At 39.0% G+C, this 23,547-nt stretch overlaps 1 protein-coding gene across 2 annotated transcripts in view; it reads right to left on the bottom strand.

Moving 5' to 3' along the window:
* Positions 1-2,375: 2,375 nt before the first annotated feature.
* Positions 2,376-23,547, bottom strand: part of LOC126175560 (neuronal membrane glycoprotein M6-a) — a 46,973-nt gene continuing 25,801 nt past the window's right edge. For both annotated transcript variants that reach the window (XM_049922413.1, XM_049922414.1), the window contains 3 exons: positions 21,154-21,304; positions 14,494-14,639; positions 2,376-4,356 (listed from right to left, as the gene is read on the bottom strand). In XM_049922413.1, coding sequence (XP_049778370.1) covers positions 4,225-4,356; positions 14,494-14,639; positions 21,154-21,304 — 429 coding nt within the window. In that variant the 3' untranslated portion in view covers positions 2,376-4,224. The remainder of the gene's footprint in view (positions 4,357-14,493; positions 14,640-21,153; positions 21,305-23,547) is intronic.

Raw genomic sequence — 23,547 nt, 5'->3', positions numbered from 1 at the left:
TTGTGGTGCATACTGAATCCATGTTAACAGAGCCATTTTATATATAAAATATGTGGTTACGTTCTTGTTTACTGGCATATTAACTTTAAAACATTCACCAGTGAACGACACAGGTTCAAGACCTGCCCAATCCACCTTCCCAGGACTTCCTATTCCAGTCCTGTCAAAGGCTTCTCCTACCCCACGAAGGGTCAGGTCACCTGTGAAAACAGCCATATCATATACCAGTTCTGCTGCAATCGCTGCACAGCTCTTTATATTGGTAAGACTGTCAACCAGCTGTCCTCCAGGATGAATGGCCACTGCCAAACTGTGACTATGAGCAAAGTAGAACACCTGGTGGTACGACATGCAGCTGAACATAACATGCTTGATTTCAACCACTGCTTCACTATCTGAGTCATTTCAATCCTTCCCTCCATGACCAGCTTTTCCAAACTGCACAAATGGGTGTTATCCTTACAACACATTCTCTGCTACCATGATTATCCTGGCCTCAATCTATGGTAATATACTGTCACCACACCCTCCACCCAAAAGTTTCCACCCTCTGTCCTACAACCACCTCCCTATTCTAATGGCCCACCCTTGTGTGCTGCCCTCTGCCAACACACCCACCCATCTTTTCCCTTCCCCACACCTCTCCTTTTTTGGTCCCTGCCCCTCCCCACCTCCATGCCGCAGCATCCTGCCGCATCTGTTGGCAGTCTAGTCCTTGCACACTCCTCCAGACAGTGCTCTTCTCCCTCCCAACCCATACACTGATACCCCTTCCTTGCCCACTCTAGATTGCTTCTTCCATTCTACACAACAGTTGCAATCTGGTCAGAGCTGCCATAGATGACAGTTGTGTGTGCATGGAGTGTACTTACTTGTGTGAATTAATGTGTGCATGTTTCCTTTTCTGACGAATGCTGTGGCCGAAAGCTAATGCGTAAGTGTATTTTAGTTGGGTCTGTCTGCGACTTAATGTGTCATCTTTACAGTAAATAGCAATCTATCTTTTCTTTACAATGTTGATATTCTAACCTGGAGTTTCCATTGTATGGTTAAATACTAATATTAATTTTTACTTTGGCATACCCCCTGAGATGTCTTCACATACTCTCAAGGTTAGGACTAACCTCAGAGGATATGTCTACGTGGTTGTATACCAATTCCTTTAATTCAACTAATGAAAGGACTACAGACTGGTTTCAGTTTAAAGAACAAGTACATGGCACAACCAACAGAAAAACAAGACTGGTTTCATTTGAAAAGAAAAGAAATAATTCAGTCAATACACAAAACTACAACAAATTGTAAAACTATTCTCCTTAGGTTGCTCCCGCAGACTGGTATCACTCAAAAAAAAAAGGAATGAATAGTACAACCACTTGAATCAATTGTTTTCAATCGGTTGCTCCCACACACTGATTTTACTCAACCAGTATATACAACTGGAATCTCTTGTTTTCCCTATAGCTGTGTGCTTCCCTTACTCTTTGCACTACCTTCTCTTGTAAGAAGTAATCTGTTAATCAAAAAATTATGAGAAATGAGAATAAAAATAATTATTATTTTGAAGAATTCAAAAGGTTATCAGTCAGAAACTTATACTAGCAATGTAACGAAATTATTTAATATCAGTTCTTATTTAATATGGTCATAACATAGAAAAATATAAGATACTTATAAAAAACTATGCCTTTTTTCAATATTTCAAAAAACTAATGTAAGTATTTTTTTTTAAAAAAAACATAAGTAGTGCTTACTAACAACAATAAATTGCAATTCATCTGTCCACAACAAGTACTTATTTTGCTGATATAGGTTTCTCATTGAAATACTTGCAACACAAGATGACACAAACACAGAATTTTGCATATAAAGTTAACATTTCAGTTTTTCATTACATAAGAACAAGTGACAATTCAAAAAACATTACTTTATACGATTGTGCAACAAAATTCACAGTGAACTTTGTAAGAACCATGTGGCTTTCAAGGTTTTTGTTCCAAATATTAGTCCAATGTATCAAACATGCAGAGCTGTTAACCAACACCCAGAAAAGTGCATAATTCTTCTTGCATATTTAATTTTGTTAACAGCCTCTTTAAAGCAATTTTCATTCACAAATTAAACCTTTTTTGAATAGGTGGAATTTTTTAAGGATAATAAAACAATAAACAAACATACTGATACAGTATGATTCTTGACATCTAGTCAGGCAATGTACGTCAAAAATGCACAACACAAATTAACAAAATAGGTAAATTAAAATTACAATTGTCAAAAGCTGTCTGAAACTGGACGGATTAAAAAAGCTATATTTCATATACTGCGTTAATGAAATTGTGCTTCACTCACAAAAAAATATAACCCTCCCCCCTCCTACACACACACACACACACACACACACACACACACACACACACACACACACACACACACCAGATCTTATAATGTACTAAATACAACAACATACAGCAGAAACATAGTACCTAAAATGAAACATTATAGACTTCTAAATACAACACACATAAAAAATATAACAATATTTTTGTTTTGTTTTACCAGTCTTTTCAACCGCTACTAAAACTATCAACTGGAGAAAATAGCTGAACCTTTCACTTTCATTCCCATTTGTCCCTGCAAATATCCACAATGAATCCAAAACATGGATACACAATAAAAGTGACAATTTCCCTCCCACATTACCCGTTGAAATAAATATCTGGGTAAAACATACACTATATACTTTTTGATAAAAATAATATTAAGTAGTCATATCACATTTAAATGTGTTTAACAATAATGCTATCTTGTAAACAGTGACAGCTGACATTCTTCCTAGAAAATATTCTCTTTACAAATCAATCAAATTTTTGCAGAGCTCACTCTTTGTCTTGATGTTTTGATCCACAACTACTTTCTCTAACCTGACTAACTTCTCATGAAAATGTATTTGCTTTGATTGTTTGTATACATTAATGATAAAAAACCATTAATCCCAAAACTTTTCCTAATGTCATAAAACATTCAAACATGAATAACTTTTCCCTGAGGTTTGAAGTTCAATAAACCATGGACAACATATACAATATTCCAACTGTTGCTCGCAGCTCCTTTTGTTAAGCTAAATAATCCTGGATTTTCCATTGTTTAATGGTTTCTTTTCCTTCTTCTCATACAAATTGTAGTTCACACATTAAACAAAATATATGATAACTACATGACAATGATGTGGGTACTCCTAAACAATTTCCTTTTTCTAATTACATTAGGCAGCAGTCACTTCATCTCTCATTTTCAGCAAATTTCTGCCAAACTGACAATTGCTTTCCTTTCTTTTTCATTAATAAAAAATAAATACATAAAAATGAAGACAATTTAACTTACTTGATAGTCTCATCAATCAATCTGTGTGAGACTAACTGCAATCAGCAGTCTGAACAATGATATTTTACTAACCAGTTTAGAACATTACTATCAAAACAACATTGCAATACTCAGTTATGTCACAAAATGATAGCTTTTTAAGCACTCTTTTTTTAAAAAAAGAATTACCATTACACTACTTATTTTTCTTGCACAATAAAATTATATTACTTTACCTAAAATACTGAAGCAATGTGAAGTGAACCAGAAGAGAAATTTTATTGAGGGGGGGGGGGGGGGGGGGGACTCTAGACTTTTCCTGCTCAACTGATATGATACAGGATTCTGTAGAGACACAGCAATACTGGAAATCACATTTGTGCAAGCACCTCTCAAACGACAATTTAACACTTCTCACACTGAAATCTGAAACATTTTCATTAATCTCAACCTAATTTTGCAAGTACTTTGAAAGTGTGTAAATAATTACAACTCTTAATGAATGAGATGACAACTACCTTCAGGTTACAAATAGATGGCATTCCTCTTGCAGAATTGGCCTGCGGTTACAACTGTAGCTACTGAACAATGAAGATACATATGTGGTCATAAAAAAGTTTGGGAAGATAATTCTAATCAGTGTGAAACATAAAATGTAACACAGTTGATCAATAATAATAATAATAATAATAATAATAATAATAATAATAATAACCATAATAATAATTCTCCACAACAGGTACACATGGTCCCCTTTCCTGCCGTCTGCATAGAGGCACACTTTAGACAAACCAACAAAGTACACTAAACATTTTATAAATGCAAATGTCAGACGTTATCCCAGCTCAACTGCATTCTGGCAGCTTAGAATCGGTCTTTTGATCCAGCAACAGACATTTCAGGGTCCTGCAGATATTGAAGTTCCTGAAGTTCCTGGAATTTCTCATGATCTCGAATGTGTGCATAATTTGCAGAAAGGCACATTAAATAATGAATCTGAAAAATAAATAGATTTCTGTAATTCAACTTTAAATGTGTCCGCAATGAAAAGTAATACACTACTGGCCTTTAAAACTGCTACATCAAGAAGAAATGCAGATGATAAACGGGTATTCATTGGACAGATATATTATACTAGAACTGACATGTGATTACATTTTCACGCAATTTGGGTGCATAGATCCTGAAAAATCAGTACCCAGAACAACCACCTCTGGCTGTAATAACAGCCTTGATACGCCTGGGCATTGAGTCAAACAGAGCTTGGATGGTGTGTACAGGTACAGCTGCCCATGCAGCTTCAACGCAATACCACAGTTCATCAAGAGTAGTGACTGGCGTATTGTGATGAGCCGGCTGCTTGGCCACCATTGACCAGACGTTTTCAGTTGGTGAGAGATCTGGAGAATGTGCTGGCCAGGGCAGCAGTCGAATATTTTCTGTATCCAGAAAGGCCTGTGCAGGACCTGGAACATGCAGTTGTGCATTATCCTGCTGAAATGTAGGGTTTTGCAGGGATCGAATGAAGGGTAGAGCCACATCTGAAATGTAACATCCACTGTTCAAAGTGCCGTCAATGCGAACAAGAGGTGACCGAGATGGGTAACCAATGGCACCCCATACCATCACACCGGGAGATATGCCAGTATGGTGATGACGAATACATGCTTCGAATGTGCGTTCACCGCGATGTCGCCAAACACGGATGCGACCATCATGATGCTGTAAACAGAACCTGGATTCATCTGAAAAAATGATGTTTTGCCATTTTTGCAACCAGGTTTGTCGTTGAGTACACCATCGCAGGCGCTCCTGTCTGTGATGCAGCGTCAAGGGTAACCTCAGCCATGGTCTCCGAGCTGATAGTCCGTGCTGCTGCAAACGTCGTCAAACTGTTTGTGCAGATGGTTGTTGTCTTGCAAAAGTCCCCATCTGTTGACTCAGGGATTGAGACGTGGCTGCACGATCCATCACAGCCATGCGGATAAGATGCCTGTAATCTTGACTGCTAGTGATACGAGGCCGTTTGGATGCAGCACGGCGTTCCGTATTACCCTCCTGAACCCACCGATTCCAAATTCTGCTAACAGTCATTAGATCTCTACCAACGTGAGCAGCAATGTCGCGATACGATAAACCGCAATCGTGATAGGCTACAATCCAACCTTTATCAAAGTCGGAAATGTGATGGTACACATTTCTCCTCCTTACATGAGGCATCACAACAACGTTTCACCAGGCAATGCCGGTCAACTGTTGTTTATGTATGAGAAATTGGTTGGAAACTTTCCTCATGTCAGCGCGATGTAGGTGTCGCCACCAGTGCCAACCTAGTGTGAATGCTCTGAAAAGCTAATCATTTGCATATCACAGCATCTTCTTCCTGTCAGTTAAATTTCGCATCTGTAGCACATCATCTTCATAGTGTAGCAATTTTAATGGCCAGTAGTGTAAATTAACACAGTTTATTTTCTTATCAATCACATAGCTACTGAGATTGCAGCAGAAATATCATACAAGACAAACAGCAGGAAATAGAAGACCAAGAATTAAGGTTGATGCATTTCTTACCCTCTCATTTCCCTCTTTTGTCAATGACGATTAATTTTGATACTTGTTTTTGTGTATTTAATTATTGTGTTGTGTATGTTATCTATAAGTCAATTCCACCTACATCATGATGAAGTTGCTTTGCTGCCCCTTGCATTCAAACTTACACAGAGATGTTTAACCTCAAGTATAAGGTATTTCCACTGACGAGGATTTATCAAATCTTGAGATAAATTGCAGTTACAATCTATTTCTCTGTTGTGATACAGTTTTTGCCTAATTAAGGTGAAAACCAGACTCTTTCTAGATCATTTTTTGGCAAATTTAAATGTTTCTCCTAAGGACCTCTTTTTTTCTTTCTTGTGGTGGCAACTGTCACAGTCTTGATTTTTTGTATGAAAAATGTCACACTAACTGAATCACAGCATCAAACTGCCACTGCTGTTCTACAGCTTCTAACTCCACATCCATTATACTACAATGGTGATGGACAGGTGCATTTTATGGACAAGATTAACACCAGTCTGCCCCCTGGCAGAAAACAAAATAATTTTGATTAAAATCTATAATGTTTAAAATTGTAAGCTAAAAATCACATAAAAGCATTAGAGGGGAGAGTTTGGGAAAGGTTGAGAAGCACCTCTGGGTGAGAGATACCCATATTTCCTGAGGACGATGAGACCCAACAGGCATAATGTTTTTGACAGTTGTACAGATCAAATCCTAACACTCAACTTTTATTAAAGCATGGTTTCAAGATGGCTCGAAAATATAAGCAGTAGCTGTCTATCAACTGCAGTTTATGATACCATATTGAGAGAGAGGACTCCTTCAGCTGTCCCTAAAAGTGATTCACTGTAGAACTCTATTAATGTGCTATGTGAAGGAAGGGCTCTGTACTTCCACCAGTTTTTTTTCCAACTTTTATATTGCAGATATTCCTAATACTGTCAGTAGAATATTCACTTACGGAGATGACCTAACTATTGGTATTCACAGAATGTCCATACAGCAAACTGAAAGGATGCTGATAGATGATATTTCAATTGTGTGGCAACTCAAATCCAGTAAAACAGAATGCTTGTGCTTCAACCTTAAAAAGTCCAACTATCAACAGCAAATCTATTTTCATGGAAATTCTATAAAATACAATTCTACTCAAAAGTGTCACATTTGACATACACTATGTGATCTAAAGTATCCGGACACCCCCAAAAACATGTTTTTTCATATTAGGTGCATTGTGCTGCCACCTACTGTCAAGTACTCCATATCAGCGACCTCAACAGTCATTAGACATCATGAGAGAGCAGAATGGGGCACTCTGCGGTACTCACAGCCTTCGAACGTGGTCAGTTGATTGAGTGTCACTTGTGCCATACGTCTGTATGTATGTGAGATTTCCACACTCCTAAACATCTGTAGGTCCACTGCTTCCAATGTGTTAGTGAAGCGGAAACGTGAAGGGACACACACAGTGCAAAAGCAAATGCGCCGACCTAGTCTGTTGACTGACAGAGGCCGCCGACAGTTGAAGAGGGTCATAATGTGTAATAGGCAGACATCTATCCAGTCAATCAAACAGGAATTCCAAACTGCACAGGATCCAGTGAAAGTACTATGACAGTTAGGCGGGAGGTGAGAAAACTTAGATTCCATGGTTGAGTGGCTGCTCAAAAGCCACAAATCACATCAGTAAATACCGAACAATGCCTCATATGGCGTAAGGAGCATAAACATTGGACGATTGAACAGAGGAAAAACGTGTGTGGAGTGATGAATCACGGTACACAATGTGGCGATCCGTTGGCAAGGTGTGGATATGGCGAATGTCCAGTGAACGTCATCTGCCAGCGTGTCTAGTGCCAACAGTACAATTCAGAGGCGGTGATGTTATTGTGTGGTCGTATTTTTCATGGAGGGGGCTTGCATCCCTAGTTGTTTTGCGTGGCACTATCACAGTTCAGGCCTACATTGATGTTTTAAGTATCTTCTTGTTTCCCACTGTTGAAGAGCAATTCAGGGATGGCAACTGCATCTTTCAACAAGATCGAGCACCTGTTCATAAAGCACGGCCTGTGGTGGAGTGGTTACACACCAATAATGTCCCTGTAATGGACTGGCCTGCACAGGATCCTGATCTGAATCCTATAGAGCACCTTTGGGATGTTTTGGAATGCCAACTTCGTGCCACGCCTTACCAACCAACTTTGATACCTCTCCTAAGTGCAGCACTCCATGAAGAATGAGCTGCCATTCCCCAAGAAACTGTCCAGCACCTGAAAGTAGAAGCTGTCATCAAGGCTAAGGGTGGGCCAACACCGTACTGAATTCCAGCTTTACCGATGGAGGGTGCCATGAATTTGTAAGTCATTTTCAGCCAGACGTCTGGATACTTTTGATCACATAGTGTATCTCCCACCTACTGATAGTACTTGACCAACTCCGGCCAAAGTTCACAACAGGAACAACATCCTCCAAAAGGTGGGTGGTACCACTTGGGGATCAACAGGTGATTTACATTGATATTAGTGTATAGCACAGCAGAATATTGTGCTCCTGTGTGGCTGAACAGTAACCACACCAGCAAACTCAACATCTGACTCAATACAATGTGTATGATCACAAGCTATCTAAAAAGTACACCAACTCTCTGGCTTCTAACAGTGTGGCATATCTCCACACTTTAACTCGGAAAGCAGGAAGCTTTGTTATGTGAATGTACGAAAATACTGAATAATCCCAAGCTTCCCATTCACGGCTATATCCCGAGTGGTATGGGCTAAAATCCAGACAACCAGCTATAAAAACTACTGCAGAACTACATCGATTTAGCAGGCACCATCATGAATACAAACTGAACTCAAAATCCACAACAAACCAGCCTTTGAAATGCCTTGACATTTGTGGAAAATAGAATCTGCATGAAGAAATAAATATACATGGGACTTCTTTTTAAGTGGAGATAAACTCATTTTGGAGTTTCGGTGACAAACTATCTCATCCAACATACCCTTCAGGAGTGTACTTTATCAACATACTATAGTGCAGCAACTTTTTTTTTTTTTTTGTACTACTTTGGAAATACCACCTCTTTCCATAGCAGGTTTGGGAAGCTTTAGAAGTGGGCGGGGAGACAAAGCACTGTCACTGCAGTGACGACTGGCCTGCTTATGCAATGTGAGCTGAGCTAGGCCGAGCAGAAGGACAGGGCTATTGCACAACCACTTGGTCAGTTTCCTCACCTACAAGCAACACACTCATTATACCATACATGATTAGAAGTGGTACCATTGACACAACAAATGGGTACCTAATCAGCATAAATATCCACCAATTCTAGCCAAACGTGTTCCAGTCTGGTGGCACCAACCACGAGGAAAGGATTACGCCAGGTGACGAGGCAATATGGTTCTAAAGTAGCCAAGAGTTTAGGTCTTCACCATCATCAAGCCGACTGGAGGTGGTGAGTCCCCTCCTTGGACTTTGTGCCTTCCCACTAGTGAACTGCCTTCTAGTTCACTCTGGCCACAGCAGACTTTGACCTGGAGGGCTGCTGTTCAAGACCAGGGCAGCTTAAGCCGCTTGCCCTCCTACATTAGTGTGGGCGTCCTGGTGCCGCATGCCTTCACTCGCAAGGGCAAGTTCCACTTCTGAGGGCTGACAACTGAAAGAATTATAGTGGGCTTCTGCATTGCTGGTACACGTCCCACAAGCAGCTGTGCCATGCGTAGCTGGTGCACGTGCTTGGATTCTGGGCAGCAGCATTCCTACAGTTGCTGGCATTGCTGCCCTTTGGCCACTAACCAGTCTCAGCAGTTTTTAGTGTGCTGTCTGTCGTCCTCAACATGCACAAGAGCAGAAGGAGGAAGGGGAAAGGTAATACATGGCATGGTAACCACAAAGCAGCACAATGAGTGTTGTAGTTTGAATAAAATGTTTGATGTTTGACTATAGATGCTGTTTTCACGGTTTGTCAAAAGCCAACATCTTGACACTGACCCAACACCGCTACCCAACACCTTCTCTGTAAAGGCCACCATCCAGTCCAGGCCAATACAATATCTAGGCAATACAAAGTATTCTAATGTATGAATTGAAAAATTAAATTTAACATTATAAACTAATGAACTGCATATGTAAAATATTTTCATTCTATGTTTTATGTATTATTCATTATAATAAGTATTTTATATCTACATAGGAATGCTGTGTTTTCTGCCATTCACTAAATAAATAAGATGATTCTGTCTTTTCCTAGAGTGTGAGTGACTTGCCCTTTATTTATTTATTTTGACTTTCAGCCTAAAAGCCATACAACCATCCCTTCATTTTTTAAACTTGTTCATATTATTCCTCTTTCCTCCCCAAAGGAGAAAAGTTTTATTCCAAAAGCTAGAATATTTTTGTGTGTGCTTATTTACAGTACTGATGTTTTGCTTCAAGGTGTAATGGCCAGCAATTATGTATCATAAGTTAATAATTACTCATAATAACACAGCTGTGGGTAATAATTGTGCATGCTGTCACACAGTTAATAGTTTGGGATTGGTGTGTGAGGACTGAACTGCAGTTTCACTGGGGTGACTGGACTGGGACATAACAAGAAATTCCCAAGAACGCTCTTCTATGGTTATGCAGGTTATGTGCAAGACAGGAAGACAGCAGAACACGAGGCAAAGATCTGTATCCTTCAGGCAAAGACTGAGGACACAAAAATGGATTTAAGAATTGAGGGGGGGGGGGGGGGACGTGCCACTTTCAAGTAACATGGCTCGATGAAATCTGAACCATACATAGAAAGAACTGCTACAGAATAATACAGAAGTTAACTGACAGAAATACACAATTAGACAAACAGAAATGTCACTTCTATTCAAAGACATTACTTACATTGAAGTCACCATGATTTATGATGGTCCCATGGACTTTACAGAAGGCAGGATATGGGTGTTAACAACATGTCTGATCACCACAGATAGCAACACACGCTCTGCAGTTTCTCCCATGCTGGTCACAAGGTTGATAAGAGTTCTTGTGGTCGGACAATCCATTCCTCCACCAATGTGGTTGATAACTGTTGGTTGGTGCATGTGATTGTGCTACAATAAGTCTCCCCACCATTTCTCCATTGTGCTTGATGGGATTTAACTCGGGGGAAGAGGCAGACGAGCCCATTCATTCAACATTCTTTCAATCTGAAAGCTCCGCCAACTGCACAGTTTGATGCTATTGCTCATTGTCATCTATAAAGACAAAATCAGGGATGAATGCATCCGTGAAAAGATGCTCATGTTGAAAAAGTATAGTGTCACAACAACACTGACCATTGAATGTACCATGTTCAAAGATTTGGAGGTCAGTATGCCCATGCAACATAATGCCTCTCCACACCATAACACCTGGACCACCAAAATAATCTTGTTCAACTATGTTCCTGGGCGCCTTACAGATTCCTACCTTTCACCATGATGGTATGTCCAGAATCACTACTCACGATTGAATCTGCTCTCATCAGAAAAAATCACATGAGCCCACTCCTTGACGGTCCAGTCCGTATGTTCTTAACACCATCCTGCTGCTGCCAAAATGCAGGTGTCAAGAAGAACACAATGTACTGGTCATTGGACAGACTCCCACCTCCAAAAGCAGTTACGACTTCACTGTGGAGCTTCAGATTGAGTGCCTTGCAATCTTGTTAAATGTTGTAGCACTTCCAGCCGCTGTTTGACGTGTGTCCCTCCTTGCCTGTTGCTTAATATAGTGGTCATCTGCTGCTGTAGTTGGTCATAGCCAACCGCCCACTCTTTTTCAAGCAGTGGTGCCAGTGGTTCAGATTGCTCCCCACACATGTGATACAATGCTGTGAGCAATACCAAACTCCTGGCTACATTTTGTCTTTCTTCTAGTTTCCTGATAATTCTTCCCCGTGTGAAGTCATCAAAATGTTTTAATAAAGACCATCACCATAACCGCTCGCTAACTGACACACACTGTCTTTTCTCGTTTCTTTAACCACTTTGCATTGCAGGGCCAGCCCCATTTGGCGCTAAAGTCACCCATCACGCCATGTAACCTCCAACTTTCTGTGCGCAACTGGCAACACGCTCCTGCACTTTCATTCATTTCCACCTAATATTTAATATGTGATGATACTCTACCTATATTGTCCTTACATGTTGCAGAGCAGTGTACTTAAGGATAAATCAATACCTAGCTCCTATTATGTAAATATGTTTTATTCATTCCCAATTAATCTTTATACTACAACTTCTGTATATTTCATTGTAACTTACTCCTCGACTGAAGGCAATGTAAGCTCTATACCATAACATTCCTAACAGCAAAACAGCGGTAGTTCTTATCCTGTTGATCTACAATGCACCAGACAAATGACGTGTATTCTGAGACATGCAATATTATAATTCATCTTTCTTACAATTGCCTGTTTCCGAAATTCTCTCTCAAAATGTAATCAGTAATACAAAATTTTCTGAAGACAACAAGGAAGGCATTTTCTACAACTGATGAGAGCTGTTCCATTTTATTAAAAATCTGTTTCAGTTCTTTCTGCAAGAATTCCTTGAAACTCTTGTGAAACATATTCCTTTTCTTTTTTATGATAGTTGCCAATGAACCATGCGATTTTCCATGAACCTTACTACATACTTATTTGGAGAACTATTAAGGTTTCAGGTTTTCTTTGCATTAAGATGGCAATACCACAGCAATAATGCATTACAGAACTTCTTCATGCATTATGAAGTAATGCCTGGTTCATTAATAAGTGAGTCCTAAAACAAGTATCACATTCTTCATTAATAATATACAATCTCTGACATGCACTTTTCCTAGATAAAAAACTGATTTGTCAAATTTTGGTTGTGCTTCCCCTGAATGATAACTAATACTATGGTCTTATTGTTAATATCACTGAAATGGGTCAACATTCATGATGTATTTCTCTTTGTAACCGGAATTCTCAACAAGGATATCAGCTTTGTCTTAGCACTGATTGTAAAACACTGAAACTTACTCACAGGCTACACAATCTTTTGTAAGGATGCTCTGGTTAAAAAACATATTGCTGAATATTCAACAGACTTCTGCGGAATATACACAGTATATGAAGTACACAGGATTGACATCAATTTCTTGTAGAATCTTAGAACACATTCTGTGCGTGCTCAAACATAATGAGGTATCTTGAACAGAATAACCTCCTCCATGTCAATCAGCATGGATTCCAAAAATGCTGATCACGTAAAACCAAACTTGCACTTTTGTCACACTACATACTGAAAGCTTTGGATCAAGGCAGTCAGGTAGATGCAGTATTTCTTCATTTCAGAAAAGTATTTGGCTCAGTACCACAACAACACTTATTGTCAAAAGTGTGATTATGTGAGGTATCAAGTGAAATTTGTGACTGTATTGAGACTTTCTGGTAGGGAGGACACAGCATGTTATCTTAGATGGAGCGTCATTGTCAAATGTAGAAGTGACTTCAGGTGTACCCCAGGGAAGTTTGTTGGGACCCTTGCTGTTCAAGTTGTATATTAATGAACTTGCACACAATATGATGCAGTTATCTATAATGAAGTACTGTCTGAAAGAAGCAGCATAAATATTCAGTACTGATAAGATTTCAAAGTGGTCTGTTGTGATATAATCTCACACATTCAGTCAGGGGTAAAACAGACAGAGTTCAGTTTATTGGTAGAACACTGGGAAGTGCAATCAGTCTACAAAGGAGACTGCTTACAAATCGCTTGTGCGATCCATCCTAGAATATTGCTCAAGTGTGTGGGACCCATACCAAATGGGACTAATAGGGGATATTGAACGTCTACAGAGAAGGACAGAATCATTGATCATGAGATTGTTCGATCCATGGGAATGTGTCACAGAGATACTGAAGGAACTGAACTGGAAGATTCTTGAAGACAGACATCAACTATACCAAGAAAGTATGTTGACCAAGTTCCAAGAACTTGCTTTAAACAATGACTCTAGGAATATACTCACAGGGGGATTGTGAGGATAAAACTAGAATAATTACTGCATGAACAGAGGCATTCAAATGATCATTCTTCCAGCGCCCATATGTGAATGAAATGGTGGTTTGCAGTGTATAGATGCAGATGTAGATTGTAAGAATGCATTAATTTCCTATTTATATTATGAGAATGAAAGTTGCCATTCACCATATAGCAGAGATGCTCAGTCGCACCTCAGCATCTCGCGACTCAGCATCTCTGCTGTATGGCGAGTGGCAACTTCCCTTCTCATAATAATGTTACATTCCATCCTGGATTTTCTATTGTTTGATTTAATTTCCTATTTTCTTCTCATATTACTCTATAGTCTCCCACTTGCTCTTGAGTGACACTCCAAATTAATTCCTGTGCTATCTCATTTCTGTGTACATTTATTTCTCTTTTGTCAGGAGGAAATTCTGGTTCTGAACACCCGTGATTTTATATCCTGCTGCTTGTTAAGTAGAAATATTTCATTTAGGATGTATTCCCCATTTACAAAAGATATTTTAATAATATTAGTGAATAGCGTAATTTTACTCACAAGACTGAGGATCACCAACAAACATGAGACAGACGCAAGAATAAACATAACTTCTGCACGTTCCACATAGTCTTTGCAGAACAGTTTCAGTTCATCTTCACACACTTCCATGTCTGCAGGGGGCGTCTTTGGAGGAAAGAGAAAGTCTGCAAACAACAGAAACTGTATTACACACAAACTGAAATGCTTCACATTGTATGTTCTGCATTAAGAGTACTGTTATTTGATGTTTTAATCTAACTTACCTCACATAAATTAAAATAAAGTTATGTAACTTTCGGTGCAAATTTCTTAGTATTTAAAAGTAAGTGTATGATAATTTTTTTTAACAGAATGCCTAAGCAATTAGATATAAAGTACATGGTTAACTACAATGAAAATTTTTAAGTCTTAGATCACATCAATAAAAACACAGAATTAATATTTTCAGCAGTTTTGCTAATCTCCATTTTGAAAAACGTTGCAAGTTTTGTAGGTGACAGATTTCATGCACACTTCATTATTTTAAATTATGCAAAAAGTAACAAATTGGCTACAAATTTAAATGCATGATGATTGGTTGGTTGGTGACTAAACGGAGAGGTCTTCTGTCTCCCTGTCAAGAGGTATCTCATCCGAAAGAAATTTGATCCAATTATGAAAACATGTAGAAGCAGTAAAATTAGGTACTGAAATTAATATTTATACCAGAACTGGGAAATAATTTAAGGACATATAAAAATATATGGGTGAGGCTGGTACATAGGTCAGAGGAGACGAGCAATCTCCCAGAGTTCATCCCCGGCAATATAAACTCCTCTCGTATCTGACCCCACGCCAACTCAATTCAGACGAAAAAGTTACAGAGTATAAAATGCCTTCTAGCCAGGAGTTTCATAATGGCAAAAGCGAGTCAGCTTAAAATGGAATGGGCATCAGTTGAACAGATAAAACAAGCACATTGTTGGTCAGCTCATTCCCTAAGAGACTCAAATGACTTGGGACCAAGAGAAAGACATCTGAGGTCAGAGAGAAAGATACGAATAGCAGATATCACAGTGGGACGTGAGTAACATATGGAAACGGTCAGCAATTGGTTACAACCTAGCTTTCTGTCACTGGGGAAAGGATAGTAACTTCAGAGATTTACCAAGCTATCAACTAATAGTGGCCAGCAGCAGTGACAACACATTAGTTCAGAACTGTTTTGTCAATTAATTGGGAATATAGTGTTCAAAATTGGTTCTTTGAACGGCGAACTTTTATTTCACTGAAGCCCTAAATATTCCTAACGCTGAACCTGGATACTTTGTTGCAGAAATTTTCTGGGGGCACAAGATAGGAGCAACTGGGACATGGCCTGACATTGCTACACTGAGAGCTGCATCCTCAAGAATACAAAAAGTTAATGGCCATTTACATTACCTTTAACTGTAGCCAGGTCCTTTCACTAGGACGATTCAGTTTCTGATGGAGCTTGTTGCTGGGGCCATTATTACTCTCACTAATCATTTTCTCAAAATTAATAGTAACATAAAATCCAGTATAAGCCATAAGTATTTTTTATTATTAGTGTCAAGCCAAACTTGACTCTTTCCGTGGAGTCAGGATCATTATTTCGGTGTTGTTGTTCTGCTATTCAACCCACAATGATATTGCCACGAGTGAGAAGCAGCTGTTTTGTAAATAAGCAGTTAATGTGTCTTAAAGTTAGTAATGGAAAGGGTGAAATATTTTGTCGCAGTGAAAGGAAAGGCAGTCTGGCCTGCCCTCAGTGGGAGAGCAGTGCAGTAGCCACCCTTTTTTTTTTTTTTTTTTTTTTTACAGCTTGGTGCAGACAGGCAAGGCACGCAACCAGAATGTTCTCCGAGATAGCAATTGAGAACTGCACTACATAAAAAGGCATCTGAGTCTGTCCAAAAACTAGGAGAAAAGAACCGAATCAGTAAGGAAAGCTGATATGATTCTTGTTTGTGTGCTACTGAGACTTTAACATGGTTCAAACATATGAAGTTTCAGGTGACAGAGCATGAAATCCTTGCTTCAATGACAGAATAATGATGTTCAACAGCAACAATACGAAGGCAGGAAACCCACTGCAGTATGTACACTGAGTAGATGTGTTGACAAAGTGCCGGCAATTAAAACACCACATTCGTGGTAGGAAATACTGCTTCATATGGCTGCAGTAAAAAAATAACAGGAAGCGGATCCCCCTCAAAAGTAAGGATGAATGCACCAATATCTACCTTGTTGTCTGGAAGGCCTTGACATACAAAGTGAATCCCTTACCTCTCCAAGTGTCTGAGTAGTTCATCTGTAGCTATAGTCCTAGCGAAAAATTAATGCCTGTAACATGCTGAGGTTCTTACAGGGTGTGATGATAGCAGGTACATCACCAAGTTGTTTACAAGGGATTAACTCCCACGAATGTGTAGGATTTGCTGTCTTAATGAAGATAGAACTGTTTCGTAATTTGCTAAGGGAACAGAGTTCACTCACAAATATTTTTTAACATTCTCTGCAAAAAACAGTGGCTTAGTAGAGAGAAAGGAGCCTTCTAACTGTTTGGCTGCAAACCAGGAACCAAGGGGGGGGGGGGGGGGGAATCTGTCTGCAAGCTACTTGGTTTCATTTTCCATCGGTAGTGTAGCTAAGGAGGGAAAGTTCCCAGTGTCATAACAAATGACAATGAATTGTGGTATGTCTAATGAGACTGCTGGGGCTCACAGCCAACTACTGACAACTTTGGTCATTTCATGATGCCAAATACCAGCCATGATGACGCTTACTCCCATGGTTGCCAGCTACCAGAGCAAAGGTCACCTGGCATGATGACCAGAGCCTGGATTCCTGGGCCCCCAAATGGACATGCACCTACTCCTCAGTATGCTTAAACATATGACAGCTTGGATATCAACAGCGCAATCCCGGCATCGTAGGGGCTACCGTCGTATGGGTATCTGACAACCACCCACACGGACTGGCTGTAATGCTAGGTGTTGGGTGACTTCCCTAGATGGTCTGCACTATCTAAAAGAAAAAAATGAAACTGCGTTAAATCCAGATGTGGTGACCAAACATAAGTTAACCAAAATATGGGGTGTAAAATATGTGAACAAAGCAGGAGAAGTCAGAATCGATGTCCTATGACCAAGCTAGGTTGTCAGAAGAAAATCTGTCTTGGAGAATAAGTTGCAGAAAAGAAGCAGTCAGTAAGTAAAATTGCAGCACGACACGAAGAAGTACTGCAATGCTTGGGGCCTCATACTCAACATGCATGTACTTGCTGAGTTGTGAGCCCCCAGGGGTGTTTATATGAATGTTATTTGTGTTGAAATGAATGCATATCTGTGCAACATTTTCCTTGCTTGTTTTCAAATTGGATTGGACTGTGTGAATTTTTATAAAGTGCACTTGCTGATTATTTTCTTTACATCTTCACTATTTTTTATTACATTGGTCTAGTGAAGTCAGAGCTACAAATTTCTCTTGAGTTTGTTCATTGGTCCAAGGGCCTGCTGCCCCTTCCATGTGAATTCAGCATATTCTTAAGGCTCGGTCAGATGAGCATCTGCTCACGCAAGCAGAATGCACTGTTGGTCGGAGCAGTTTTTCATTTCCGAATAGAGTATGAACAGAGCGCATTGAACCTGTTGTTGAATGAAGCTAAATGCTAGTGAGTCAGCTGCTTTTGCAGTAAACATGAGTAATTGTTCTGATGGAGACCAACTGTCGCTTTTATTTCTGCACTCTTTAAGGAAATGGAAGAAGTCATTATAACATTTTAATGGCAAACGAGATGACTATTGTGAATTTCATTTACTTTGAACGGAACTGTGGTCTAGTGAACACCTTTTCTTCAGTTATCTTTGTGTGTCTCTTGGACAATTCTAAATGTTACACAGGCAAACTGCACCAAAAATTTCCAACTAACTCGAGCTGTATATAGTTAATTATCTAGTCAAAAGAGAGAAAGGGAAAATAATTAGACATCCAAGAATTGTATGTTGGAGGCAGCAGAATCATTCAGCAGTCAGCTTCAAATGCTGGTTCTCTAAATTTTCTCAATAGTGTTTCTTGAAAAGAAAATCGCCTTCCCTCGAAGGATTTCAATTTGAGTTCCCAAAGCATCTCCGTAACACCTACACGCATTTCTAACCTACCAGTAACAAATCTAGCAGCCTTTCTTCGATCCAACTTGGTACAGATCCCTAACAATCGAGCAATTCTCAAGAATAGGTTGCACCAGAGTCCTATACATGGTCTCCTTTACAGGTGAACCACTCTTTCCTAGCAGGACACTAGTAATACTGTAGCTGGACATTACTGGTTTGTTCTTCCTATACATTCTAACTAACTTACATTTTTCCACATTTAGAGCTAGCTATCATTGATGACACCAACTAGAAATTTTGTCTATGTTGTCTTGTATCTTCTTAGAGTCATTCAACTTTGTCACCTTACTGTACACAACACCATCATTAGCAAACAACTGCAGATTGCTGCCCAACCTGTCCAACAAATTATTACTATGTGCAGGACTAGTCTCAGCACAGAAATATTTATGATGTAGAACTGTTGGCTGCAAGTTCGTGTAAGTCTAAATTTTGAGGACAGCATAGTATCCCCTGAATTCAGCAATAATGCAACAGTGGGCATAGACATCATCTATGAAGCAGTGACAACAGCAAGAAGTCACATGGCTATCCTGTGTGAAGATCGGGACTATATTTTAATAATCAATGGAGCTTTAGAACCAGCTCTGTACATCATGAAATTCAATTTTTTTGTTTACTTCATTCAACCATTTTCTGAATAGTAATATTTTTTCAACTATATGAAGGAAGCTCATTCTCTCAGAAGTTGTGCCACTTCTTTTGCAGGCAAACTGCACTGTCATGTACCATCCCCCACCGCATACACTGGCAGAAAAAAATCGCAACACCAAAAAATAATTAATGTAGAGTTATCAAATTTCAGAAATACATTTGTCTAGGTAACATATTCAAGTGATTAGCATTGCAAGATCTCAGCTTAATGTAAGCACGAAATAAGCAATTGTGCAAATGTGAAATTCTGATTCATTAATAACTATTGTAACCACCAGAATGTTAGATGCAGGCATGCAAATGTGCATGCATTGTGTTGTACAGGTACTGAATGTGAGTTTGTGGGATGGATTCCCACATCTGTTGCTCTTGGTCAGGCAATACAAGGACAGTTAATTCTGTTTACAGATGACGCTGTAATTGTCATCTGATGATGTCCCATAAGTGCTCGATTGGAATCAGGTATGGTGATCAAGGAGGCCAAGGCAACACGTCGACACTGTATAGAGCATGTTGGCTTATAATAGTGGTATGTGAAACCATTATCCTGTTGGAAAACCCCCCTGGAATACTGTCCAAAAATGGCTGCACAATAGATCGAATCACCAGGCTGACGTATAAATTTGTAGTCAAGATGTGTAGTACAACCATAAGAGTGCTCCTGCTGTGGTACAAAATTACATCCAAACCATAACTCCAGGTGTAGGTCTCAGACTGTCCAGCATGCAGACAGGTTGGTTATCCTAATCAACACATGGCCATTACTGGTGCCGGAGCAGAATCAGCTTTCATCAGAACACATAACAAACGACCTACACCCTGCCCTCCAAGGAGCTCTTGCTTGACACCACTGAAGTTGGAAATGACAGTGGTTTGGGGGTCAGTGGAATACATGCTACGAGGCAACTGGCTCGAAGCTGTTCTTGAAGTAACCGATTTGTAACAGTTTGTTGCATCACTGTGGTGCCAACTGATGCTCAAATTGCTGCTGCAGATGCATTAGGATGTACCAGAGCCATATGCCAAATACAATGGTCTTCCCTCTCGACAGTGCGGCCGTATATTCTTGTGACCACGGCTGCCAGCAACCAAACAAAGTGGCTACAATACTGCAAAGTCTTTCTGCAATATTGCAGAGAGAACATTCAGCCTCTCTTAGCCCAATTACATGATCTCTTTCTAGCTCAGTGAGGTGTTGATAATGGTGTCCTTGCTGTCTTTATGACATTCTTGACAAATGTCAACTCACCATGTGCAATCTCAAAGGTAACTAATGCTCATGAAAGTTACAGCATGTATTTAAAGTAAACCTGATTTGTATTCTCATAGTGGCACTATTAACACCACTCCTGTCTGATAGGTGCTAAATTTGAATCAATATTATCTTTCTGATTGCTTTTTTTCTGTCAGTGAACTTGGCTGCCCCCAGATCCAGAAATTTAATTTATTATTTTTGTACTTTTTCATCACCGAATCTGTCCAGCAAACAAGCAGCGTACTACTGCATGACTATGAAAGACAGGGCATTGTCTTGCCGATAACTAAGGACACAGCATGTAGCTTCTTTCAACAAAGTCTGACAGATTTCTGTTCATCTAAAAATTAATATTAAACATTGAAACTGGTAATTAATTGGGAGTGTACCAATTTCAGCTAGAGACAAGGCAGCAGTCATGTAACTACGTCTTCCACTATTATACCCACCCAATAAAACATAAACAGACAAATAAATAACAAAATCTCTCAAACCAAGGCCTGTGCAAGACATTATTAAAAATGATAACATGCCTGCCCAAAAGATAAGCAAAACAAGCATTTTTTTTACTTTGGGATATTGTTACAAACTTACCGAATTGCTTGAAATCAATACACTGATGATTTAACTGCACCCGAGAGCTGGAGCAAAGTGCCCAAAATATTGTATAAATAAGTGTTACTATCACAAGGAAACACAACATCAGCACCCAGGCAAGCTGCAGGATGTAGGTGATACTCATGAACTGAAACAGCCACAAAGGATGTAAAAGAACAAATTGCTACTTACAGTGTTGTTGTATTTTGAAGTTACTTCACCAAACTCTACTTGGATTTGTAATGTGATATTTCAAATGGTTGTTAATTTTACTACAATTATTTCTGTTACACAAAAACTGTCAAAAATATTTAATTACTCTCAATGTGAAATCATGTACTGGACATCTAAACACCTCACTTTTTCAGAAAATAACAGAATGTAAGTGATAAGAATAAAATCTAATCATACAGGTAACTACTTCTATAGGACAATTAGAGCCTTCACAGAAGCATATAAGAATAATCATTCAACATAGCTAACTAAAGAAGCTTGTTATATACATGCACTTATAGTGAATTCTCTGTGGCTCAATACTATACAAGCTTCTTTCTATACCAATAGAGAGCTACAGATTCCATACCTACCCTCCACACTATTGAAAGTTTTTGAAACTGCATAGCTACATACAAATTATCATGTAAGAGCAATATTAAAATCTTTAACAAATTAGAAGTGCAAGCATACCAACAGGCACACTTCAGATGGCTAATTGCAAAAGCTTGTTCTCTAGGCACACTTGACATGGCAAACTGCAAAAGCTTGTTCTCTATATGCACATATAATGAAATCTCTGCCTCCCAACATTTTACAACTTCCTTTCTATATAAACAACAGAGAACTACAGATTCAATACATACATACCTACCTTCTAACTATTAAAAGTTTTCGAACTGAATAGCAACGCACAATATTAAAATAGTAATAGTAATAATAATAATAATAATAATAATAAATATACAGTGAGACTGAAGGATTCATGATTGCAATACAGGATCATACAATAAACACCAGATATTACAGCAAGCATATTATTAAAGATCCCAATACCATAACAGATAAATGCAGACTTTGCAAACAACAAACAGAAACAGTAGATCACATCACAAGTGGATGTACAATACTAGCAAATACAGAATACCCCAGAAGACATGACAATGTAGCAAAAATAATACATTAACAACTTGCCATAAAACACAAACTAATAAAACAACACGTTCCCACATACAAGTATGCACCACAAAATGTACTGGAGAATGATGAATACAAATTATACTGGAACAGAACCATTATAACAGATAAAACAACACCACATAACAAACCTGACATCATACTCACCAATAAAAAGAAGAAATTAACACAATTAATCAAAATATCCATACCCAATACAACAAATATACAGAAGAAAACAGGAGATAAAATTGAAAAATACATCCAACTGGCTGAGGAAGTCAAGGACATGTGGCATCAGGATAAAGTTGACATTATACCATTTATACTATCAACAACAGGAGTCATCCCACACAATATCCACCAGTACATCAATGCAATACAGCTACATCCAAATTTATATATACAACTACAGAAATCCGTAATTATTGATACATGTTCAATCACCCGAAAGTTCCTAAATGCAATATAACATATACCGTACAGTTAAAAGGAAGTCACACTTGATGAAGATCCGCGTCACTTTCCATTTTTAACCAGACCTAAGGTCTGAGAAAGGAAAGAAAACAATAATAATAATAACTCCGCACTGCCAGTCCCAAGCCTGGGGCCTCATCTCGCAAGTGATGAGGAAGGAGGAGGGGGAGGGGGGAGGAGTAACACCTCGTAAAAAAACCTGCGTCCATCTGGCTCCGGATGGTAGCACCCTGTGACGGCCCCTGCCTAGGGCTACAGATGAAGCCCGGTCAATGGTCTCAAGGGCGGAAGAGGAATCCTAACTCCCAACAGTAGAGAGAGTGGAAGAACATAATGGAGAAAACCATGAAAAATAATCATTTCGGTCTAGCTATCCGATCTTACCTTGGAATTTATTTCCTACCATGTACATCGTACAATTTCAATTGCAGACTGGAAAGGCTGCTAGAAAGAAGCACTACTCCAGCTGGTAACTCGAAAGAGGAATGCACTATTGTTTTACGCAACACATCAGGACATAAAGTTCTGGGGAGTCCCAACATCTGCATTAAGGATGAGTTGGAGCAACTTTGGTATTCTTCCAAACTGAAGTTCAAAAGGAAATTCTTCGCAGGCACGTGAACGTTAACTCATTACTAAAAATTGGTAAACAGAAAGAACTTGAAATTCTCTTAGATAAGCGTGAAATACAAATTTTAGCAGTTCAAGAAACAAGATTTTTGGATGAAAATGTTACAGAAACCA

Source organism: Schistocerca cancellata, chromosome 3 (assembly GCF_023864275.1).
Source record: "Schistocerca cancellata isolate TAMUIC-IGC-003103 chromosome 3, iqSchCanc2.1, whole genome shotgun sequence".
Taxonomy (NCBI): Eukaryota; Metazoa; Arthropoda; class Insecta; order Orthoptera; family Acrididae; genus Schistocerca; species Schistocerca cancellata.
The sequence above is the reverse complement of the archived record's forward strand: the minus strand, read 5'-3'. Positions and strand labels throughout refer to the sequence as shown.